At 40.2% G+C, this 19,828-nt stretch overlaps 1 protein-coding gene across 1 annotated transcript in view; it reads right to left on the minus strand.

The window, feature by feature from the left end:
- LOC133563538 (reelin-like) overlaps positions 1–19,828 on the minus strand; it is a 311,302-nt gene that overhangs the window by 240,326 nt on the left and 51,148 nt on the right. The window contains exon 2 of the mRNA XM_061917708.1: positions 15,185–15,292. Within this exon, the coding sequence (XP_061773692.1) occupies positions 15,185–15,292 (108 nt within the window). The remainder of the gene's footprint in view (positions 1–15,184; positions 15,293–19,828) is intronic.

The following is a 19,828-nucleotide window of genomic DNA, read 5'->3' on the forward strand; positions in this document are numbered from 1 at the left end:
GACAAAAATGAGAAAAATCTGCAAACTTCCACACTTGTTTGCTCCATTTTGACAGAACAATTTCTCAACCTGATGTTCTTAAAGTTGTAGGTTTTGGTAGCCCGCCCCCCAGCATGGTATACTGTCAACTGGCAGCCCGTGGGCCAAATCCGGCCCAGGAATGACACCATACCGCCCCGAGTTCAGTTAAAAACTTGAGACAAACATTTGTGCAGCAAATCCTAAAAACACTTGAGTGCTCTTGTTGTATGGAGGAACTTGGACAACTTTAAACTCATTGGCAGATCTTTGCATTGACATTTTCACCGTGCTGGCAAACATAACACTGGACTCCTAACTAGGGTTGTACAGTATACCGGTACTAGTATAGTACCGCCATACTAATGAATCATATTCGGTACTATACCGTCTCTAAAAAGTACCGGCCCCCGTGCCCCTTTTTCTTTAACGGGCATGATGGCGCGTCGTTGTGATATTGCAGGTTTTACGAGCATAGGAGCATGTTTGGCAGCGCACAATCACAGAGTACTTACAAGCAGACACAGTGTGTAGACAGAAAAGGGAGAACAGACGCATTTTGGCTTAAAAACTAAAGATAAAAGTGAAGTTATAACACTGAAACACACTCAGGAAGAAGTGATTTAAGACACGGCTAGCTAGCTAACTTCCAGCCGCAATCGGCAGTGTTTTAGCTACTTCTAAATCACTAATCCTCGCCTCCATAGGGACAAAGTAAGTTTCTTACAAGTATCATTATCACTGCAGGTCGAGGAAGAGCTAAACATGCTTCACTACACACCGTAGGATACAAAAGCTCACCGGCGTCACAATGTAAACAAACTCCATGTGTGGATCTATACCTGACATCTACAGTAATGATACCAAGTACAATAGCGTATCTCGTCGATATTTCTATGATTACATTGATATTTCTTTAGCATCACAAGATCTTTATTTTATTTTTTAAATTTATATTATGTTTATAAACTCAAGAAATAAGTCCCTGGACACATGAGGACTTAAATTATGACCATTGTATGATCCTGTAACTACTTGGTATCGGATTGATACCCATATTTGGGGTATCATCCAAAACTAATGTAAAGTATCCAAACAACAGAAAAATAAGAGATTATTACATTTTAAGAGAAGTGTAATTAGAACATGTTGAAAAAGAAATAAGCATATATTAACAGTAAATGAACAAGTAGACTAATAATTCATTTTCTACAACTTGTCCCTCATAAATTTGACAAAAGAATAGGTGTATAAATGACACAATATGTTACTGCATATGTCAGGAACTTAACTTTTTTACTTACTACTAAAAGACAAGTTGTCTCACATGTTCACTATTTTATTTAAGGACAAAATTGCAATAATAGACATGTTTGATATACCCTAAAATAAAGCCAATAAAGCCATTTTTCGTTGTCCCCTTTAGTTTAAAAAGTATAGAAAAGTACTAAAATACTGGTATCGGGACAATCCTACATCGAACTACACTAGCTTCTATGTCTACCTCAGAGTTTTGTTCTGCTAACTTATACCTAAGTCACTCATACCGTGCATGAACACAAAAGGACATTTAGGAGAGTTAATACAAGAATGAAGAGAAACGGTCACGAAGCGGAGTCGAATCCGCGTTTCCTCGGTGGCTGGAACTGCGGCCCCCTCTGCTGACAGTACGCTCAGACACGTACCGCTCGTGCTGAGCGCAGCACACCCACGCAGCAACTAGCCTGCACTCAATCAATAATCAACACACCTGGACTTGATGAAAAGGAGCAGCATAAAGACCAGCAGACCCGAGGAACCTCTGCAAGAACGTCGCTAACCTTCCCGTAAACATCACGTCTGGCATTCCCTTCCCCCTGATTTCCTCGCCTTTGCTTTGCTCTCTCTCTCTCCGTGAATCCCTGGTTCATGTCCCTTTGTGTATTCACAGTGACTCCCCTGCCTTCCGTGATCGAGCCTTGTTCTTTGACATCCAACCGGATTCCTGACTGCCCTCCTCGATCCACGACCTCCCTGCTCGGACCCGGACCACGCGGCTTTGCTCCTCCCCACGACCCCTTGCCTGTCCACAAACTGCCTCTTCGTCTTGCCCCTCGTGATTCGACGAAAGATTACAACCAACACTCACAGACAACAACCCTTGGTAACATTTGCATTATTAATATTACACAGTTACACTTATTCACTTGGAGTAGCATACACATGTCACATATTCATCAAAGGTTAAAAAAAAAACCTTGAAAAAAATCACAGTTCCGTCCTGGTTGTCGCCTGCTTCCCTTCTCTGAACATAACAGAAACGATAGTAGTGCAACATAACTTTTTCTTTAAACTCTGTGGTTGTCTTCACACTAGATGGGGTGATGGGCTCATATGGATGAGGAGGCAGAAGACTTTGGTCTACTGGCCAAAGGACTACACCTAGTTTCTATCTCAAGTCTCAATAGTAAAACCACTATGCTGCTGCGTTATCACTGTTGATGTCATAGCAGCACATTCTTTCACATGTTCAAGGATACAATATTTATCCTTGACGGCGTTCAAGACTATCCAACAAGTTTAGACCAAGCAGGCAGACAATGTTGGTTGGCCTTCCCCTCCAAAGTTTTTTTGTATCTAATTTTGCTTCACACTTTCTTTTTCTTATGCGCACTATGATGAAAGTTTGCTTTATGCAACATTTCTGCAGCAAATTCCCAAAAACACTTGAGTGTTGTTGTTGTATGGAGGAACTTGGAACACTTTAAACTCATTGGCAGATCTTTGCATTGACATTTTCACCGTGCTGGCAAACATAACACTGGACTCCTAACTAGGGTTGTACAGTATACCGGTACTAGTATAGTACCGCCATACTAATGAATCATATTCGGTACTATACCGTCTCTAAAAAGTACCGGTCCCCTTTTCTTTAACGGGCATTACGGCACGACATCGTCACGTTGTGACATTGCAGGTTTTACGAGCAGGGGAGCATGTTTGGCAGCGCACAGAGTACTTACAAGCAGACACAGTGTGTAGACAGAAAAAGGGAGAACAGACGCATTTTGGCTTAAAAACTAAATATATAAGTGAAGTTATAACACTGAAACACACTCAGGAAGATGTGCTTTAAGACATGGCTAGCTAGCTAACGTCCAGCCGCAATCGGCAGTGTTTTAGCTACTTCTAAATCACTAATCCTCGCCTCCATAGCGACAAAGTAAGTTTCTTACAAGTATCATCCCTGTCTTCCATGCTTTATGCATGGAAGACAAAAGTCCCTGGGACCCCATTTTGAAAATTCCTAGCACCAACACTGATGGAGTATTGGTGTGTAAAACAACAGTTATAACACTACTCAAATATCACCCCGGGGGCCATAGATCATTCCTTGACTTTAACACATAGGCCCTAAAACCTCCCACTTTTTATCCAAATGCAGTATGAAGCTGCTTGTTATTCAATTAAATGTTCAAGTGTACCCTTCCTTCTGTGGCATCCATTGATGTGTTTGTCTCCACTGGTTCATGTACCAACCCCAGAAAAAACACACGCGAGGCCTGCAAAAGAAAAGCCAATTTACTAACTTCGACGCTGGTTTTATGAGTTGCAGAGTCTGAGAGACATTAGACTGGGAGGAATGATGTATTTTGGGCCCACCTGACCACAATAAGTATTAAATTGTGTAACGTCCACACAAACTTGCATGCATGGCTTGTCATGCGTCCTCCACTCACTGACCACATTACACACACTTCTGCAATGAAATAAAAAATACAAATACAATGATGTACAGCCCAGTTTTGACTGACAAGGTCAGAGATATAGCAATGTGACGATACATGTTTACAATCGCGGTGGTGATTTGCAGTTGTATAAAACCGCACTGCATCATACTGAGAGACGTGTGTAATACATTTCTGTTTATATCACACAACATCCATTCCTTCAACATGATCGTGTATCACTGTTTATACATTATGTATGATGGTGATTATAAATATCCAACATGCGCCACACATCAATCACAAACAAAGGTTGCATAAAGAAATACATTAAAACACCTCTTCTCTTAAACAAGAGATGCGGCCACCAATTAGTATCGGTCGTTTTTTATGAAAAAGTGAGATTAGCCAAAGGCAGATTAAGTTGTAACGAACGTACCCAAGTTCTGTGGGTGTCGCTGCCATGATGCAAATGAAGAAGTCACGGGTGGAAGCTGATATTCAGCTAGAAACGACTAAACAATATATAAACACAAGACATATATAACTATTAGCCGCAAAACAATCGGGCTTATATTTAATATGCCACAAATTAACCCCGTATAACAGGGGCTGCAAACCTTTTTGGCTGAGAGAGCCAAGAAGCCAAATATTTTTAAATGTATGTACGTAAGAGCCATATAATATTTTTTTAACACTGAACACAACTAAATGCGTGCATTTTTAAGCAAGACCAACTTTTTTAGAGTATAATAGGTCTCTTATTCTTGGTAATAACATTGTTATTCTGAAGCTAACTGTGGAGGGGGCGTGGCCTGTGGGACTGCAGCGAAGCAGTGGGTTGCCAGGATCGGCCTCAAAATCAGTGATAGGTGCGTAGAAGGCCCACCTGGGCCTTGTTATCTAATCACATGTTGCTCTGTTATGAGCAGCAGTCAGGAGGAGAGACAGGGTTGGAGCTGGAGCCAAAGCACGAGCGAGGACGAAAGACAATTACTGGAAAGCAACTGGGAGACTTTTTGAAAAATAAAACAATGATGTAACCCTGAAACACGCTCTCATGTCGGTGCTCGGTGGTCCGAAGAACCCCCAGGAGGGCTAGCCCCACACTAACCAATAATAAATAAATAACTTCTTACCATTAACGCAACTTCTTGAACAGGTGCGGTAGAAAACCGATGGATGGATTTAAAATGCATGAGAATGTTTTATATTTTGAACGTTATTTTTAACACTGTGATTACAAGTGGAATTATTCTTTACTTATCGTGTTAAGCAATGTCAGCACAGATTTATCCGAGAGTCAGATGCAGTCATCCAAAGATCCACATCTGGCTCGCGAGCCAAAGGTTCCCTACCCCTGGCGTATAACTAACACCTCCCCCCTCCCGTCCATATAACCGGCCAATACAAGACCTGCACAACACACTCAATCCCAAAGCCCAAAGTGCAGTTCTTCTCCCCAAAGTTCATACAGCACAAATATATTTCCCCAAGGTCCCTAAAGTAACGTACGTAACATGCGCATAGCGGCACGCACGTAAAGTCAAGCGATCAAATCTTTGGAAGCTGCAGTGTACTCACGATACTGCACATCCAACTCAACGTCCTCCTGGTAAGAGTCTGCCTGTCCCATTGCTCCACAGCCCAATGTAAGTCCACAAAACAGTCACAATTATGAGGATCTTTCCATGCAGTGGCTCCGTAGCAAAAACGCTGTGGCTGACAGGTGCTCCAGGTGGTGTGTGACGTCAATTTCCACTTCCGCCCGATCTGATAGCATCGGATGCCTTTTATATCTCCACATTCTATTAAGTTATATTTTAATATTAGCATGATTATTGAATACGCCTGTAACAGTTCATAATAAGTAAATGAATGACATAAGTATATATATATATATATATATACATATATATATATATATATATATATATATTAGGGGTGGGCAAATTAATGCGTTAATTACGCGTTAACTCATCAATCTATTAACACCGACAATTATTTCATCGCACATTTGCGTATGTTGTTTACATGCTTTTATTGTGTTAACGCCTTTTCTTAACAAGATGGCATCTCCCGGATGTACTTCGGCGTGGAGGGGCTCTTGGTAAAGATGAAACATTTGGCAAAAATATCGGACAATTCTGCAAATTTCATGGCTGGCTTACAGCGTGGTCACTCCGGGATCACTTACGACCGCCAGACAATTCTGAATGTGGATAGATCGGGCCGTTTTGGACTGAATGACGCGTGCTTGCTAGACCGGCTAGCTAGCATGGGAATACTTTGCCGGCTACATCCAGCGGCCTGTGAAGCAGCGGAGTATATGTGTTGTATGTCCATTTATCAATGATGCAGACGAGGAGTGTTGGCTGAGTTCTTAACGTTTGCTTTCAGAACGTGCATATCACAACATACAAGATGCCGTCATGGCGACACAACCTATACCGGGCTACCGCGCATGCTCGTCACTCCTGTTGCATGCTGGGTAGGGTAGTTCTTTTATTCCGTGGCTCATAACATCACAATATAGTACCATGTATATGATGCGTTCAGTTTATCAAAGCACCAAGCAAACAATCGGAAAATTCCCATCATATCAATTCCTAGATATGGTCGTAATTATTTTAAGTGCACTACGCAGAATAAACACAACATTATTAATATTGCTACTACGGATAATTTGATCAAAAATTCCCTAAAACAGCCCACTACCTATAATATTTTTAAACATAAGATCCCTGATAAAAAAAATGTTTCTGCTGTTACCTCAGAAATTGCCTGTTCAGATGTTATGATTGTGGCTCAGAGATTTGTATGTAGATTATATTTATTTTCCATAACAAACAGGATAACTTAAATACCCTGGCAGTGGCAATAAGCTTAAATGTTTGTCTTTACATTTTTTGAGTTGATTTTCATAAAATATGCTATTTAACTGCTACTGTTTAACAAGGACTGATTTAAATTGTGTTTGCACAACAAATGTTTTGGCGCTTTTGTTCATGTGGGAGAATATTCCAATAAAGGTGCACTACACACTACTTTTGAATTCATTATTGGGCGTTGCGTATACAATGCAGTTAATCGCGATTAATCGGAGAAATAGTGCGATTAACTTCGCGGTAGAAAATGGATGGATGGAACTTCGATTAAAATTTTTAATCGTTGCCCAGCCCTAATATATATATATATATCCATATATATATATATATATATATATATATATATATATATATATATATATATATATATATATATATATATATATATATATATATATATATACACACACACACACACTTCTTTTCCCAGCTGAGCACAAGTTATTTGTGACTGGCGATATTTAATAAATACACCTCAATGGACCCCTACGGCCATTACTCAGTCTGGTTAATACTGTATTTATATTAGTTTCTTGGCTGACAGGCGGCTAGCAACTAATTATGTACAAACCCCGTTTCCATTTGAGTTGGGAAATTGTCCATCCATCCCTCCATCTTCTTCCACTTATCCGAGGTCGGGTCGCGTGGGCAGCAGCCTAAGCAGCGAAGCCCAGACTTCCCTCTCCCCAGCCACTTGGTCCAGCTCTTCCCGGGGGATCCCGAGGCATTCCCAAGCCAGCCAGGAGACATAGTCTTCCCAACGTGTCCTGGGTCTTCCCCGTGACCTCCTACCGGTCGGACGTGCCCTGAACACCTCCCTAGGGAGGCGTTCAAGTGGCATCCTGACCAGATGCCTGAATCACCTCATCTGGCTCCTCTCCATGTGGAAGAGCAGTGGCTTTACTTTAAGCTTCTCACCCTATCTCTAAGGGAGAGAACCGCCGCCCGGTGGAGGAAACTCATTTCGGCAAACTCTTTCGGTCATGACTCAAAGCTCATGACCATAGGTGAGGATGGGAACGTAGATTGACCGGTAAATTGAGAGCTTTGCCTTCCGGCTCAGCTCCTTCTTCACCACAACGGATCGATACAGCGTCCGCATTACTGAAGACGCCGCACAGATCCGCCTGTCGATCTCACCATCCACTCTTCCCTCACTCGTGAACAAGACTCCGAGGTACTTGAACTCCTCCACTTGGGGCAGGGTCTCCTCTTTGTAGCATATTCAACTGAATATGGGTTGAAAAGGATTTGCAAATGCATCCATCCATCCATTTTCTACTGCTTATTCCCTTTATGGGGTCGCTGGCGCCTATCTCAGCTACAATCGGGCGGAAGGCGGGGTACACCCTGGACAAGTCGCCACCTCATCGCAGGGCCAACACAGATAGACAGACAACATTCACACTCACATTCAAACACTAGGGTCAATTCAGTGTTGCCAATCAACCTATCCCCAGGTGCATGTCTTTGAAGGTGGGAGGAAGCTGGAGTACCCGGACGGAACCCACGCATTCACGGGAAGAACATGCAAACTCCACACAGGAAGATCCCGAGCCTGGATTTGAACCCAGGACTGCAGGAACTTCGTATTGTGAGGCAGACGCACTAACCCCTCTGCCACCGTGAAGCCCGATTTGCAAATCATTTCATTCCATTTATATTTACATCTAACACAATTTCCCAACTCATATGGAAACGGGATTTGTGGATGCTAAAATGTTTGCAGCCAATTTCTAAATGTGGCAAAACACTCCAGAAAGCGTCTTTGTATTTTATTTTTTAGAGTTGGTTCATACAGATAATCTATGAAAATATTGCATCATTATGCCTTGTTTGTAGGTTTATTTGAGCTCATTTAATTTCCTTTACTTATGTCCTGTGTGAATATAATTTATATTTGCATGTCTTGTGACATATTATTGTACATAATATTGGCTGCATTTCTCATAGTTGTTTGTGTGCCGATGTTTTTGCAGAACACCACAATCATTACCCAGCTTGCAAAAATGTTAATAAATCCATTAGAAGAAGACAGCATGAAGTTTCCTTTAACTTGGACACACACATCTAGACCTTTGGTCATTCTGAGCCAGTAATTTCCAGAAGATATCTCTTTCTTTGAGAGGCCTTGATTTTATTAACGATTTCCAATGTCGCAAAAATGTGTAGAATAAAAATTAAAATACAACATTTTTGTCAACGAAGGTTTGCGTCAGCCTTAGATAATATGTAGCTGCTACCTCACCAACCTGCTTCACCGCCATAGCCCTTCACGCAGCCTCCACTCTTCTGATGCCAACCTCCTCTCCCCACCACTCAGAACCAAGCTCAGGACCTGGGGTCGATAGAACATTCTCCATCGCTGCTCCCACCCTCTGGAACTCTCTCCCTAAACCCATCCGTGACTGCTCAGACCTTCAAAAGCCTTCACAAAACACACCTCTTCAGATCTGCTTTTAACCAGTGATTAGTGTTATGTTTCTTGTAATGTCCTGTTTTGTAAATGTCCAGTATTAGGTTTTTACAATGTACTGTATTTTATATTATTACTTTCAACTGCTTTGGGACCATTGCAAAATGATGTGCGTCCCAAAGTCACCAGCCTTGGCGTCACTAAAGACAGCGATTTTAAATGGCGTTTTAAAATCGTGTTTTTATCACCTTCGTCTTTTAGTAAAGGTTTTTATCTTTTAACCTTTTTGAACAAGTCGTACATGCTTTTATTTCAAGTGGCCTGGACTACTGCAATGCACTTTATGCTGGCATTAGCCAAAAAGCTCTCTCCCGGTTGCAGTTAGTCCAGAACGCGGCAGCAGGACTTTTAACAGGGGCCAGGAAACGCCAGCATATAACCCCAATTCTTCAGAGTTTGCACTGGCTCCCTGTTCATTTTAGAATTGATTTTAAAACATTGCTGTTTGTTTTTAAATCTTTACATGGACTGGCACCTCAATATATCTCGGACCTCATCCAAATTTACATTCCTGCGCGCGCTCTGAGGTCCGAGAGCCAGTTCCAGCTCGTGGTGCCTAAGACCAGACTTAAGACCAGGGGAGACAGGGCCTTCTCTGTGGTTGGCCCTAAGCTCTGGAACACTCTGCCGCTCCATGTTCAAACTGCTTCCACAGTGGAGTGTTTTAAGTCTCGTCTTAAGACCCACTTTTATTCTTTGGCTTTTAACACTACGTGAGTTGTGTGGTCCTCTGTGTTTTTTATACACTTTGATTTATATTTTACTGTTTTAATTGATTTTACCCTTTAAAATAGTTTTTAATCATATTTGTTTTTGTATTTATTTATTTTTTGTTTTTATTCAGTCATTGGTGGAGCATAATATATTTATATATACTTTTTTTATTTTATTTTATTTATTTATTTATTTTTTTACAATTGTTTTTAACATGGCTGTGCAGCACTTTGGAAACGTTATTGTTGTTTAAATGTGCTATATAAATAAAGTGGATTGGGTTGGATTGCTTTATATTTTAATTTATCCCGTAAAGAGTCTTTGAGTACTCTGAAAAGTACCATACCAAATAAAATGTATTATTATTCTTATTATTAATATAACTAATGTAGAAATGTACATCATGTGTTGCCTTCATTACAACATTGATATGAGGTTTTTAATTTTTATTTTTGTATTTTTGGTCCAATATGGCTCTTTCAATGTTTTGAGTTGCCGACCCCTAGTTTAGGCCATAAAATTTAATACGGGAAATAATGTTTCACTGTTCGTGTTCATGTTCATATTAATGTAGTGATGCATCTGTCAGCCACATGCTTGTCAAACATCTGCACACAGCTGGAGTGCGGGCATGTCTGTCTTTATTGAAGTGTGTGTGTGTGTGTGTGTGTGTGTGTGTGTCCCTTGCATGGCTCCATTAAGTGGGATTAGAGCCACACCCCTTCTCAGACGCTAAACATTAGGGTTGGAAAAGTCCCTCGTTGCGTTGCGTGACCTTCTCGGCCCCCTCAGATCACTTAATACTTGTCACAACAACAATGCGAATCATGACAGTCCTGCTCCATATCTTGCTCTTCAAAGCATTCATCTCTGGCTCTCTTACACACACAACCAGGTCAGCAGTTTTCTTTGAGCAAACTCTCTCTTTATGTAAGCTTTTTTATTTTATTTTTTTAAAGATTAGACACCCCGCCAAATTGTACCGGGTTGAACTCTCTTCCACCTAATGAAATAGATTATAAATATTTTAATAGGCTTTTAGGGAACTCAGATGTATCACTGCACTTGTTTAAATGCATTACCAGTGAAACAAAGAGTAAGCAGTGTAAAAGTTATTGTCTGGATTGTAATTCCTCTTCAAGGCCTTTTTGATGGTTGCTTTTAGGGATAGAATGCTTTAAGAAAAACAGTGTGTTGTTCGGATAATGTTTTTTTTTTTGTTTGTTTACTAGCATGTGAGTGTAGGCCTGATCATATGCACGAAAAGTTAAGGACAAATTGTTTTTTTTTCCTGTCCAGCTTCTCAGGTAAATCATATTGTTGATGTAGATCAGGCCTGGGCAATTATTTTGACTTTGGGGCCACATTTAGAGAGAAAAAAAATGTGTCTGGGGGCCGATATACCTATTTTTATGAACACCAATACAAAACTTCACAATAATGTCTGATTGAATGCTGAAAACGTTATGGCAGACCGCCTTAAAAAACATAATGGAATATTGACAAAATATGAGCGTCACACCCCCTTTCGATCAACATATTTTACAATCAAGTGAAACGGAACAAAAATGCAACAAACAGTGAAATATGAACGCAAAGGGTACAACATAAACCCATCTACAATATGATGTCACCAAGCTTTAGAACTTTGTTGTGAAAAGTTCCTTCCGCGTCTGTGGAAACGCTTCCCGCCCCAAACTGCTTGGTGCCTCGTCTGAGCTGCTGTGACGTAGATGACCATAGTAACTAATTAGATGACCATAGTAACTAATTACATGACCATAGTAACTAATTAGATGACCATAGTAACTAATTAGATGACCATAGTAACTAACTAGATGACCATAGTAACTAACTAGATGACCATAGTAACTAATTAGATGACCATAGCAACTATTTAGATGACCATAGTAACTAATTAGATTACCATAGTAACTATTTAGATGACCATAGTAACTAATTAGATGACCATAGTAACTATTTAGATGACCATAGTAACTAATTAGATGACCATAGTAACTATTTAGATGACCATAGTAACTGGTATATCATTACCTCCCTGATTGGCACTCAGGATCAAGGGTTGGAATTGGAGGTTAAATCAACACAAATGATTCCCGGTCGTGGCCACCGCTGCTGCTCACTGCTCCCCTCACCTCCCAGGGGGTGATCAAGAGAATAATTTTCCCACACCTAGTGTGTGTGTGACTATCATGGGTACTTTAACTTTTACAGTACAAACCAATATTTAAAACAATAATAACTAAGCCATTGAAACACATTACAAAGACAAACACTAAGTGAAGCACAACAAAAAGGGAAAAAAAACATAAAACATGCAAAATAGTGTTTTTTCTAAAAATGTGTCTTTTTTGTTTAGTTATTTTTTTTTTTAAATCTTTTTTTTTAAAGCAAAATAATTTGGTGAAAAGATTTCAGTGTGTGTATAAGTTCTTTCTGAACGTGTTCAACAAGCTCACCGACTGGTTGGTGCATTTTGTACAGTCAGAATAAAAAAAAAACATAAGTGGAACATCTTTTTTGACAATATACTGTAGTTATATATAAAATGTGCAATTATGTGTATATTCTCTTTAAATCAACGTTTAGGAGTTATCTCCACAAATGAACATCTGCAAGCTATCCTTAGAATCTCAACAGCACAGAACTTTACCTAAACATTAATAACGTTAAGTATCGAGCTTAGGCTTTGCAGCTCTGTAACTTTATATGACATAATTGAGTTAAACATGGTAATGGCTGATTACTGAAATATATTGTTTTGGGGTGTTAAAAATGACAACACTGTACACGAAACTGAAACGAAAATTGTGACCACAAACTGGTAACATTTGAACTGTGGATTCTGTGAACCAGTCCCCCACTAGTTTATACACAGAGCCTCATCCCAGTCTGAGCATCCTTTTTCTCTTTATGTGGAAATATTTCATATGGGCTATTCAATGTGTACATTACTTAAAGGGTAACCTACAATTATAATCCATCCATTTCCTACCGCTTATTCCCTTTTGGGATGGCGGGGGGCGCTGGCGCCTATCTCAGCTACAATCGGGTGGAAGGCGAGGTACACCCTGGACAAGTCGCCACCTCATCGCAGGGCCAACACAGATAGACAAACAACATTCACACACTAGGGACCATTTAGTGTTGCCAATCAACCTATCCCCAGGTGCATGTCTTTGGAGGTGGGAGGGGCCTATCCCCAGGTGCATGTCTTTGGAGGTGGGAGGAAGCCGGAGTACCCGCAGGGAACCCACGCATTCACGGGGAGAAGATGCAAACTCCACACAGAAAGATCCCGAGTCTGGATTTGAACCCAGGACTGCAGGAACTTCGTATTGTGAGGTATACGCACTAACCCCTCTGCCACCGTGAAGTAAAAAAAAATATATTAAATTAATCAATTATAATCATCTACATTTAAAACAATTACTCGTGGTCTTGATCAGTGGTCCCCAACCACCGGGACGTAGAACTTTTTTTTTTTTTTTATTTAAATTTGTTATATATTTTTTTATACATTTTTTTTATTAAATCAACATAAAAAACACAAGATACACTTACATTCAGTACACCAACCCCAAAAAACTCCCTTTTTCACGACAAAGAAAAAAAAAAATAAGAAAAAAATTCGCCCGAAAAAACTTCTTGAACATACATTCACCCGGTCACAACATCACATAATCCTGCTCACTCACAGATAAATACAGAGCTGCAAAAAAAAAAGGTGATTTTAGCAGCATTTTCACTGCAAAATGCACTGCTTTAAACGGTCTTTTATTGTTTATTTACGAGGTAGAATGCATGAAAAAAATAAATCTGTCAAGTCTTTTATAATGACTGTGATGTAGATAGATTAGGGCTGGACGATATCGATATACGCGATATATCGCAGGTTTGTCTCTGTGCAATATAGAAAATGACTATATCGAGATATTAGAATACACGTTCTCACGTTGTTTTTAGCTGCGGGCATTAAACTGCATGTGTCTCACTCTTTCTTGTCTCTCCTCACAGAGAGATAAAACAAGCGCACCTTCTTAGTGAAGTGTGAAGTGAATTATATTTATATAGCGCTTTTTCTCTAGTGACTCAAAGCGCTTTACATAGTGAAACCCAATATCTAATTTTTACATTTAAACCATTGTGGGTGGCACTGGGAGGAGTTTGGTAAAGTGTCTTGCCCAAGGACACGACAGTGACTAGGATGGCGGAAGCGGGGATCGAACCTGTAACCATTAACTTGCTGGCACGGCCGCTCTACCAACCAAGCTATATACCGCCCTTACATAAGTTACATACTGTCGGATCATGCGGCCTCGCTCAGCAGAGAGGTAGCAGCATGGCTAACATTAGCTGTGATGCTAGTGGAGTGGTAATACGAGAGAAAGAAGGTGTGAATCTGGTAACAAATGAAGGAAGAATTAATTCCAAAGAAAAACAGCAGGGGGCCTATCGTCTGGCGGTGGTTCGGCTTCGAGTGGGAATATGTCGAATAGACAACTTTAATTTGTCAAGTGTGGGGCACAACCGTTGCTACCAGAAGTAGCATTACTGCTAATATGTAGCATCATTTGAAAAGTCACCAGCTAATAACTGTATAATAAATACAGTCTTGGTTAATTGACTTAGTTGTGATTTCTTCTCTGCATGAAAGTTTTAAAGTAGCATATATGAATGCAGTATGAAGAAGAATGTTTGAATGTAGACACATAGAATCATCATACTGCTGTCATTATATGCATCAAGTGTTCATTCAAGGCTAAGGCAAAATATGGAGATATATATGGTGTATCGCGACATGGGCTAAAAATAGAGATATTAAAAAAAGGCCATATTGCCCAGCTCTAAGATAGATAGTACTTTATTGATTCCTTCAGGAAAATTAAAAGTGTGATAGGGAAAATTCCCCAAAAAAGTGCAATTCCCCTTTAAGGTGTAAGTGAGAGAGATATACTAACGTACACATTGACCTCAATGACTGAGCATTTGTCCGATTTACTTTCATGTATTTGTTTTTTCCTTGCCCAAGTGTTATCTTCAAAATCCGGTTTCATTTCTTACTCAGACAGAAACCTTTTTTCACTCAAAGATGACATTAAAATCGTCTGGTTATAGTCATATTATTTCCACTCTTCATCCATCATGGCCTGTCAAAACAGGAGTGGGGAAGTGGTCTTAAACTTATTCTGGGAAAGGATGTGGATCACTGAGCTGGGCCGTGAACATCATGGAACTTCATCACTCCCAACACAATGGTGCAATCCAGAGGGAGGGTCTGGGTTCAAGTTGAGCATGCAATGCAATGCTTCTGTTGGCTCTGGGATCAATGCTGAGGGTTACGTCCGGTGAAGACTTACCGAAGCCAAAGGCAACTGGCGCAGGAATGGGAGCCGACTGGACGGGTGTGGAGGTGTAGAGGCCGGTCACCAACAGACCATCAAAGGAGACGCTGGTAGAGATGGTTACTAAGGAGAGAAGAACATTGTTATATTGTTTATTTTAGCAGATACAAACAGTTAAATAAGCATTGCAAGCCTTATTTGTTAGATCATATCATGTGTGAGCTGCTAGTGTGGAGGTGTTCGTTAATATCCTGCTGCTATTAAGCACACATTTTAAAAATGGAAAATACAGCCAACATGACCATTAACTGTGAACAAATACCCTTCAAGTGGTGGGAGACTAGGCAGCATGGCAGGTGTGAAAGTGCCTAAACACACTTGTGCTCAATTGTAATGAAGCTGTTTAGTTTGGTTTTCAGTTAGTTCAGGTACCATTAGGAAAGAGCCAGACAAGGGATATTCAATTAAATTGTTTCAGGGGCCACATTTCCAGAAAGCTAAGGACTGGGAGCAGACTTCAGAGAACCAGCAAACTCCACAGTGCACATTCCATAGATTGGTCTATTTTTTTTGTCAGGGTCACTTCTCCAAAAAAGTTAGTCCAAGATCATCTCTAACAGGGGTGTCAAATTCAAATAGAGTGGGCCAAAATTTTAAAACTGAACAAAGCCGCGGGCCAAGGTTGAACAAATGAACCTTTTAATAGGGACCAAAACAAGTTTTGCATTGAGTATTGAATAAGCAAGGTTTATATAACTTCATAGTGACATGCAAAATCCAGTTTCAAATAATAATAATAAAAAAATATCAAAGGCCTATCAAATAAAATTTAACTAAAAATGTAATGCCTCTTTTCTATATGCAGCCTTCTGAGGTAAATATTAAAATAATAAATCAAACATTAAAACCTTGAAGTAGCAAGAGAAAGTGCATGTAATAAAACGTTAATTACTGCTCAGTTTGCAGGATGTTTCCCGAAAGAGTTAGTGCTGCAAGGGTTTTGTTGTGGTTATGTTGTGTTACGGTGCAGATGTTCTCCCAAAATGTGTTTGTCATTCTTGTTTGGTGTGGGTTCACAGTGTGGCGCATATTTGTAACAGTGTTAAGTTGTTTATACGGCCACCCTCAGTGTGACCTCTATGGCTGTTGACTAAGTATGCAGGCATTGCATTCACTTGTGTGTGTGTGTGTAAAAGCCGCAAATATTATGCGACGGGGCGGGTACTCAGAGTATGGAGGAAAAGCATACGTGACCACAGGTTGTAGGGAACGTTAAAGGTAGTGCCTTAAAGGCACGCCCCCAATATTGTTGTCCGGGTGGTAATCGGTAGAAATTTGGGAGAATGGTTGCTAAATGTACATGAAAATAAATAAAGTGATATTTGCAATATTAGATGGATAGTAGGGGTGTAGGAAAAACTTGATTAAAATAAGAATCGCGATTCTCACGTTGTGCGATTAAGAATTGATTCTCATTTTTTTAAAAATCAATTCTTTATTTATTTTTTTAACCAATCCTACAAAACAATACACAGCAATACCATAACAATGCAATCCAATTCCAAAACCAAACCTGAGCCAGCAACACTCAGAACTGCAATAAACAGAGCAATTGAGAGGAGACACAAACACCACACAGAACAAACCAAAAGTAGTGAAACAAAAATGAATATTATCAACAACAGTATCAATATTAGTTACAATTTCAGCATAGCAGTGATTAAAAATCCCTCATTGACATTATCATTAGAAATTTATAAAAGTTAAAAAAAAGAACAATAGTGTCACAATGGCTTACACTTGCATGGCATCTCATAAGCTTGACAACACACTGTGTCCAATGTTTTCACAAAGATAAAATAAGTCATGTGAGCAGACTGGGGTAGATCTTGCTGAAATCTATGTATTGAATGAATACACAATCCTTTTGAATCGGAAAAATATCGTTTTTCAATGGAGAATCGCGTTGAATCGAAAAAAAAAACCCAATATATAATAGAATCGTGACCCCAAGAATCGATATTGAATCGAATCGTGGGACACCCACAGATTTGCAGCCCTAATTAATAGATTGATAGATCTTTGATATGAACAATCAAACACTGAATATTAACATGAACATCGCTCCCCTTTTACTTCTCAGACCAACTCTTCCCTAGACATCTTTTACAATCAAGCAAAACACAACAAAAATCTAATAAACAGCAACATATGAATGCAAAGGGCAATAAACACCTACAATATGATACATTATCACTTTTATGCAGAAAAGTGTTGTGAAAATGTATTTCCGCATCTGTTCCTGACACATGCCTTGGGGCTGGCTGCTCTGAAAAAGCGCAAATTTCAACCATAGAAATACTTTCTATAGTTCAAGACTTATGGTCATTTAACACATCATAATGCCGGGTACAGTTTTTGATGTTAAAGGTCTAAAAAAAAAAGTTGTGTAGAACGTTCGTGGGGCCCGATTGAAAGTTTTAATGGGCCGCGTGTTTACTTCAGCGCATAAATAGGTTTAATCCAAACTTGTACTCAACAAGAAAGAACACAGACTGCTGCCATAGACTGCATCACGCTGCTAACGTCACAGGACTATGTGGCCAACGATTGCTATCCCACCCACGCAGCCCTAATAAAAACACAAGTCAGATAAGGGTTAGGCTGAACTGCACTGCATGGTGGAAACATGGCTTGATTTTCAATTTGGTTTTGGCAATGTATTTATACTATTTCATTCTCTCAGAGAGTAATAAATCCTGATGCGTTGATAGCAGGCTGAAAACAACAAGCTCTTGGCTCTGACCCGGGCGATTTCAGGTCACCGCAAAAAGCATGAAGGCAGAATTCAGCCAGAGGTTTATTATCCTGTGGTTGATATGTACTGCTTAGTGTAACCTGCAGCAAGTTAACTATTGATCCACCCTGTAAACAAAGACCCTGAGTGACGTGACCACGGTGCTGCTGGACAGCTTACAGCCAGACAAGAGTCGAATGGGGGAGCAGTCTGTAGCCGCGAGGAAAACCCACTCCCAAAAGTTGCATTTTATTGCAAAAAAAAATCCTGTGTTAGCAATGGTAGAGGCAGTGTTTCTGTATTTTTATCTCCTGGAATCCCCCTCTGCATTTGTGTTGGTGTGTTTTTGTATTCAATGGCAACATGTCAGCTGGGTCTCAGGGTGCTCATTCTTCAGGGGTTGGTGTGTTTGTAAGTGGGATCCTGGGGCAAGCAAGCAAGCAGCCTGTGTGGGCTAGTCTCCCACCCTGCCTGGGTCTGGGTGACTCCATGCACATGTCCTCACACACGGCCCTCAAAGTCTGCGTGTGCATGAATATCCTGTGTTTTTGTGAATTTTTAACAAGCAAGACTATCATCTCATCATTGTTCCAATGACTTAGAGGGGAACATTATCACAATTTCAAAAGGGTTAAAAAGTAATAAAAATCAGTTCCCAGTGGCTTGTTGTATTTTTTGAATTTTTTTTCAAAATTTTACCGGTCCCGGAATATCCCCAAATAAAGTTTTAAAGTGCCTTATTTTCGCTATCTTCGAAACCACTGTCCATTTCCGTGCGACGTCACACAGTGCTGCCAATGCAAACAACATGGCGGTTACCACAGCAAGATATAGCGACATTAGCTCGGATTCAGACTCGGATTTCAGCGGCTTAAGCGATTCAACAGATTACGCATGTATTGAAACAGATGGTCGGAGTATGGAGGCAGATAGCGAAAACGAAAACGAAATTGAAGAAGAAATTGAAGCTATTGAGCGAATAGCTATTGACGCTATTCGGCCATAGCGTGGGTGTACGTAATGAAGTGGCCCATGGCATGGCTGCCTTATTAGCATCGCCGGTAAAATGTGCGGACCAAATGATCAGGACTTTTGCATCTTGTGACACTGGAGCAACTTAAATCCGTTGATTGGTAAGTGTTTGTTTCGCATTAAATGTGGGTATCTAGTTTCAAATGTACATACAGCTAGCGTAAGTAGCATGTTAGCATCGATTAGCTGGCAGTCATGCCGTGACCAAATATGGCTGATTAGCACATAAATCAACAATATCAACAAAACTCACCTTTGTGATTTCGTTGACTTAATGGTTGCAAATGCATCTGCAGGTTATGCATACATCTCTGTGCCATGTCTGTCTTAGCATCGCCGGTCAAATGTGAAGACACTCTGGTACATTCAATGGGGGTCTGGCGGCAGATTTCTTGCCAGTGGTGCAACTTGAATCCCTCCCTGTTAGTGTTGTTACACCCTCCGACAACACACCGTCAAGGCCTGATGTCTACAAGGTTCCAAAAAATAGTCGAAAAAACGGAAAATAACAGAGCTGAGACCAGGTGTTTGTAATGTGAAAATGAATATGGCGGGTGTGTTACCTCGGTGACGTCACGTTCTGACGTCATCGCTAAAAGACCGATAAACAGAAAGGCGTTTAATTAGCCAAAATTCACCCATTTAGAGTTCGGAAATCGGTTAACAAAATACATGGTCTTTTTTCTGCAACATCAAGGTATATATTGACGCTTGCATAGGTTTGGTGACAATGTTCCCCTTTATAGTTACTAGGTATACAGTACAGGCCAAAACTTCGGACACACCTCATTCAATGTGTTTTCTTTATTTTCATGACTATTTACATTGTA

Source organism: Nerophis ophidion, linkage group LG12 (assembly GCF_033978795.1).
Source record: "Nerophis ophidion isolate RoL-2023_Sa linkage group LG12, RoL_Noph_v1.0, whole genome shotgun sequence".
Classification (NCBI taxonomy): Eukaryota; Metazoa; Chordata; class Actinopteri; order Syngnathiformes; family Syngnathidae; genus Nerophis; species Nerophis ophidion.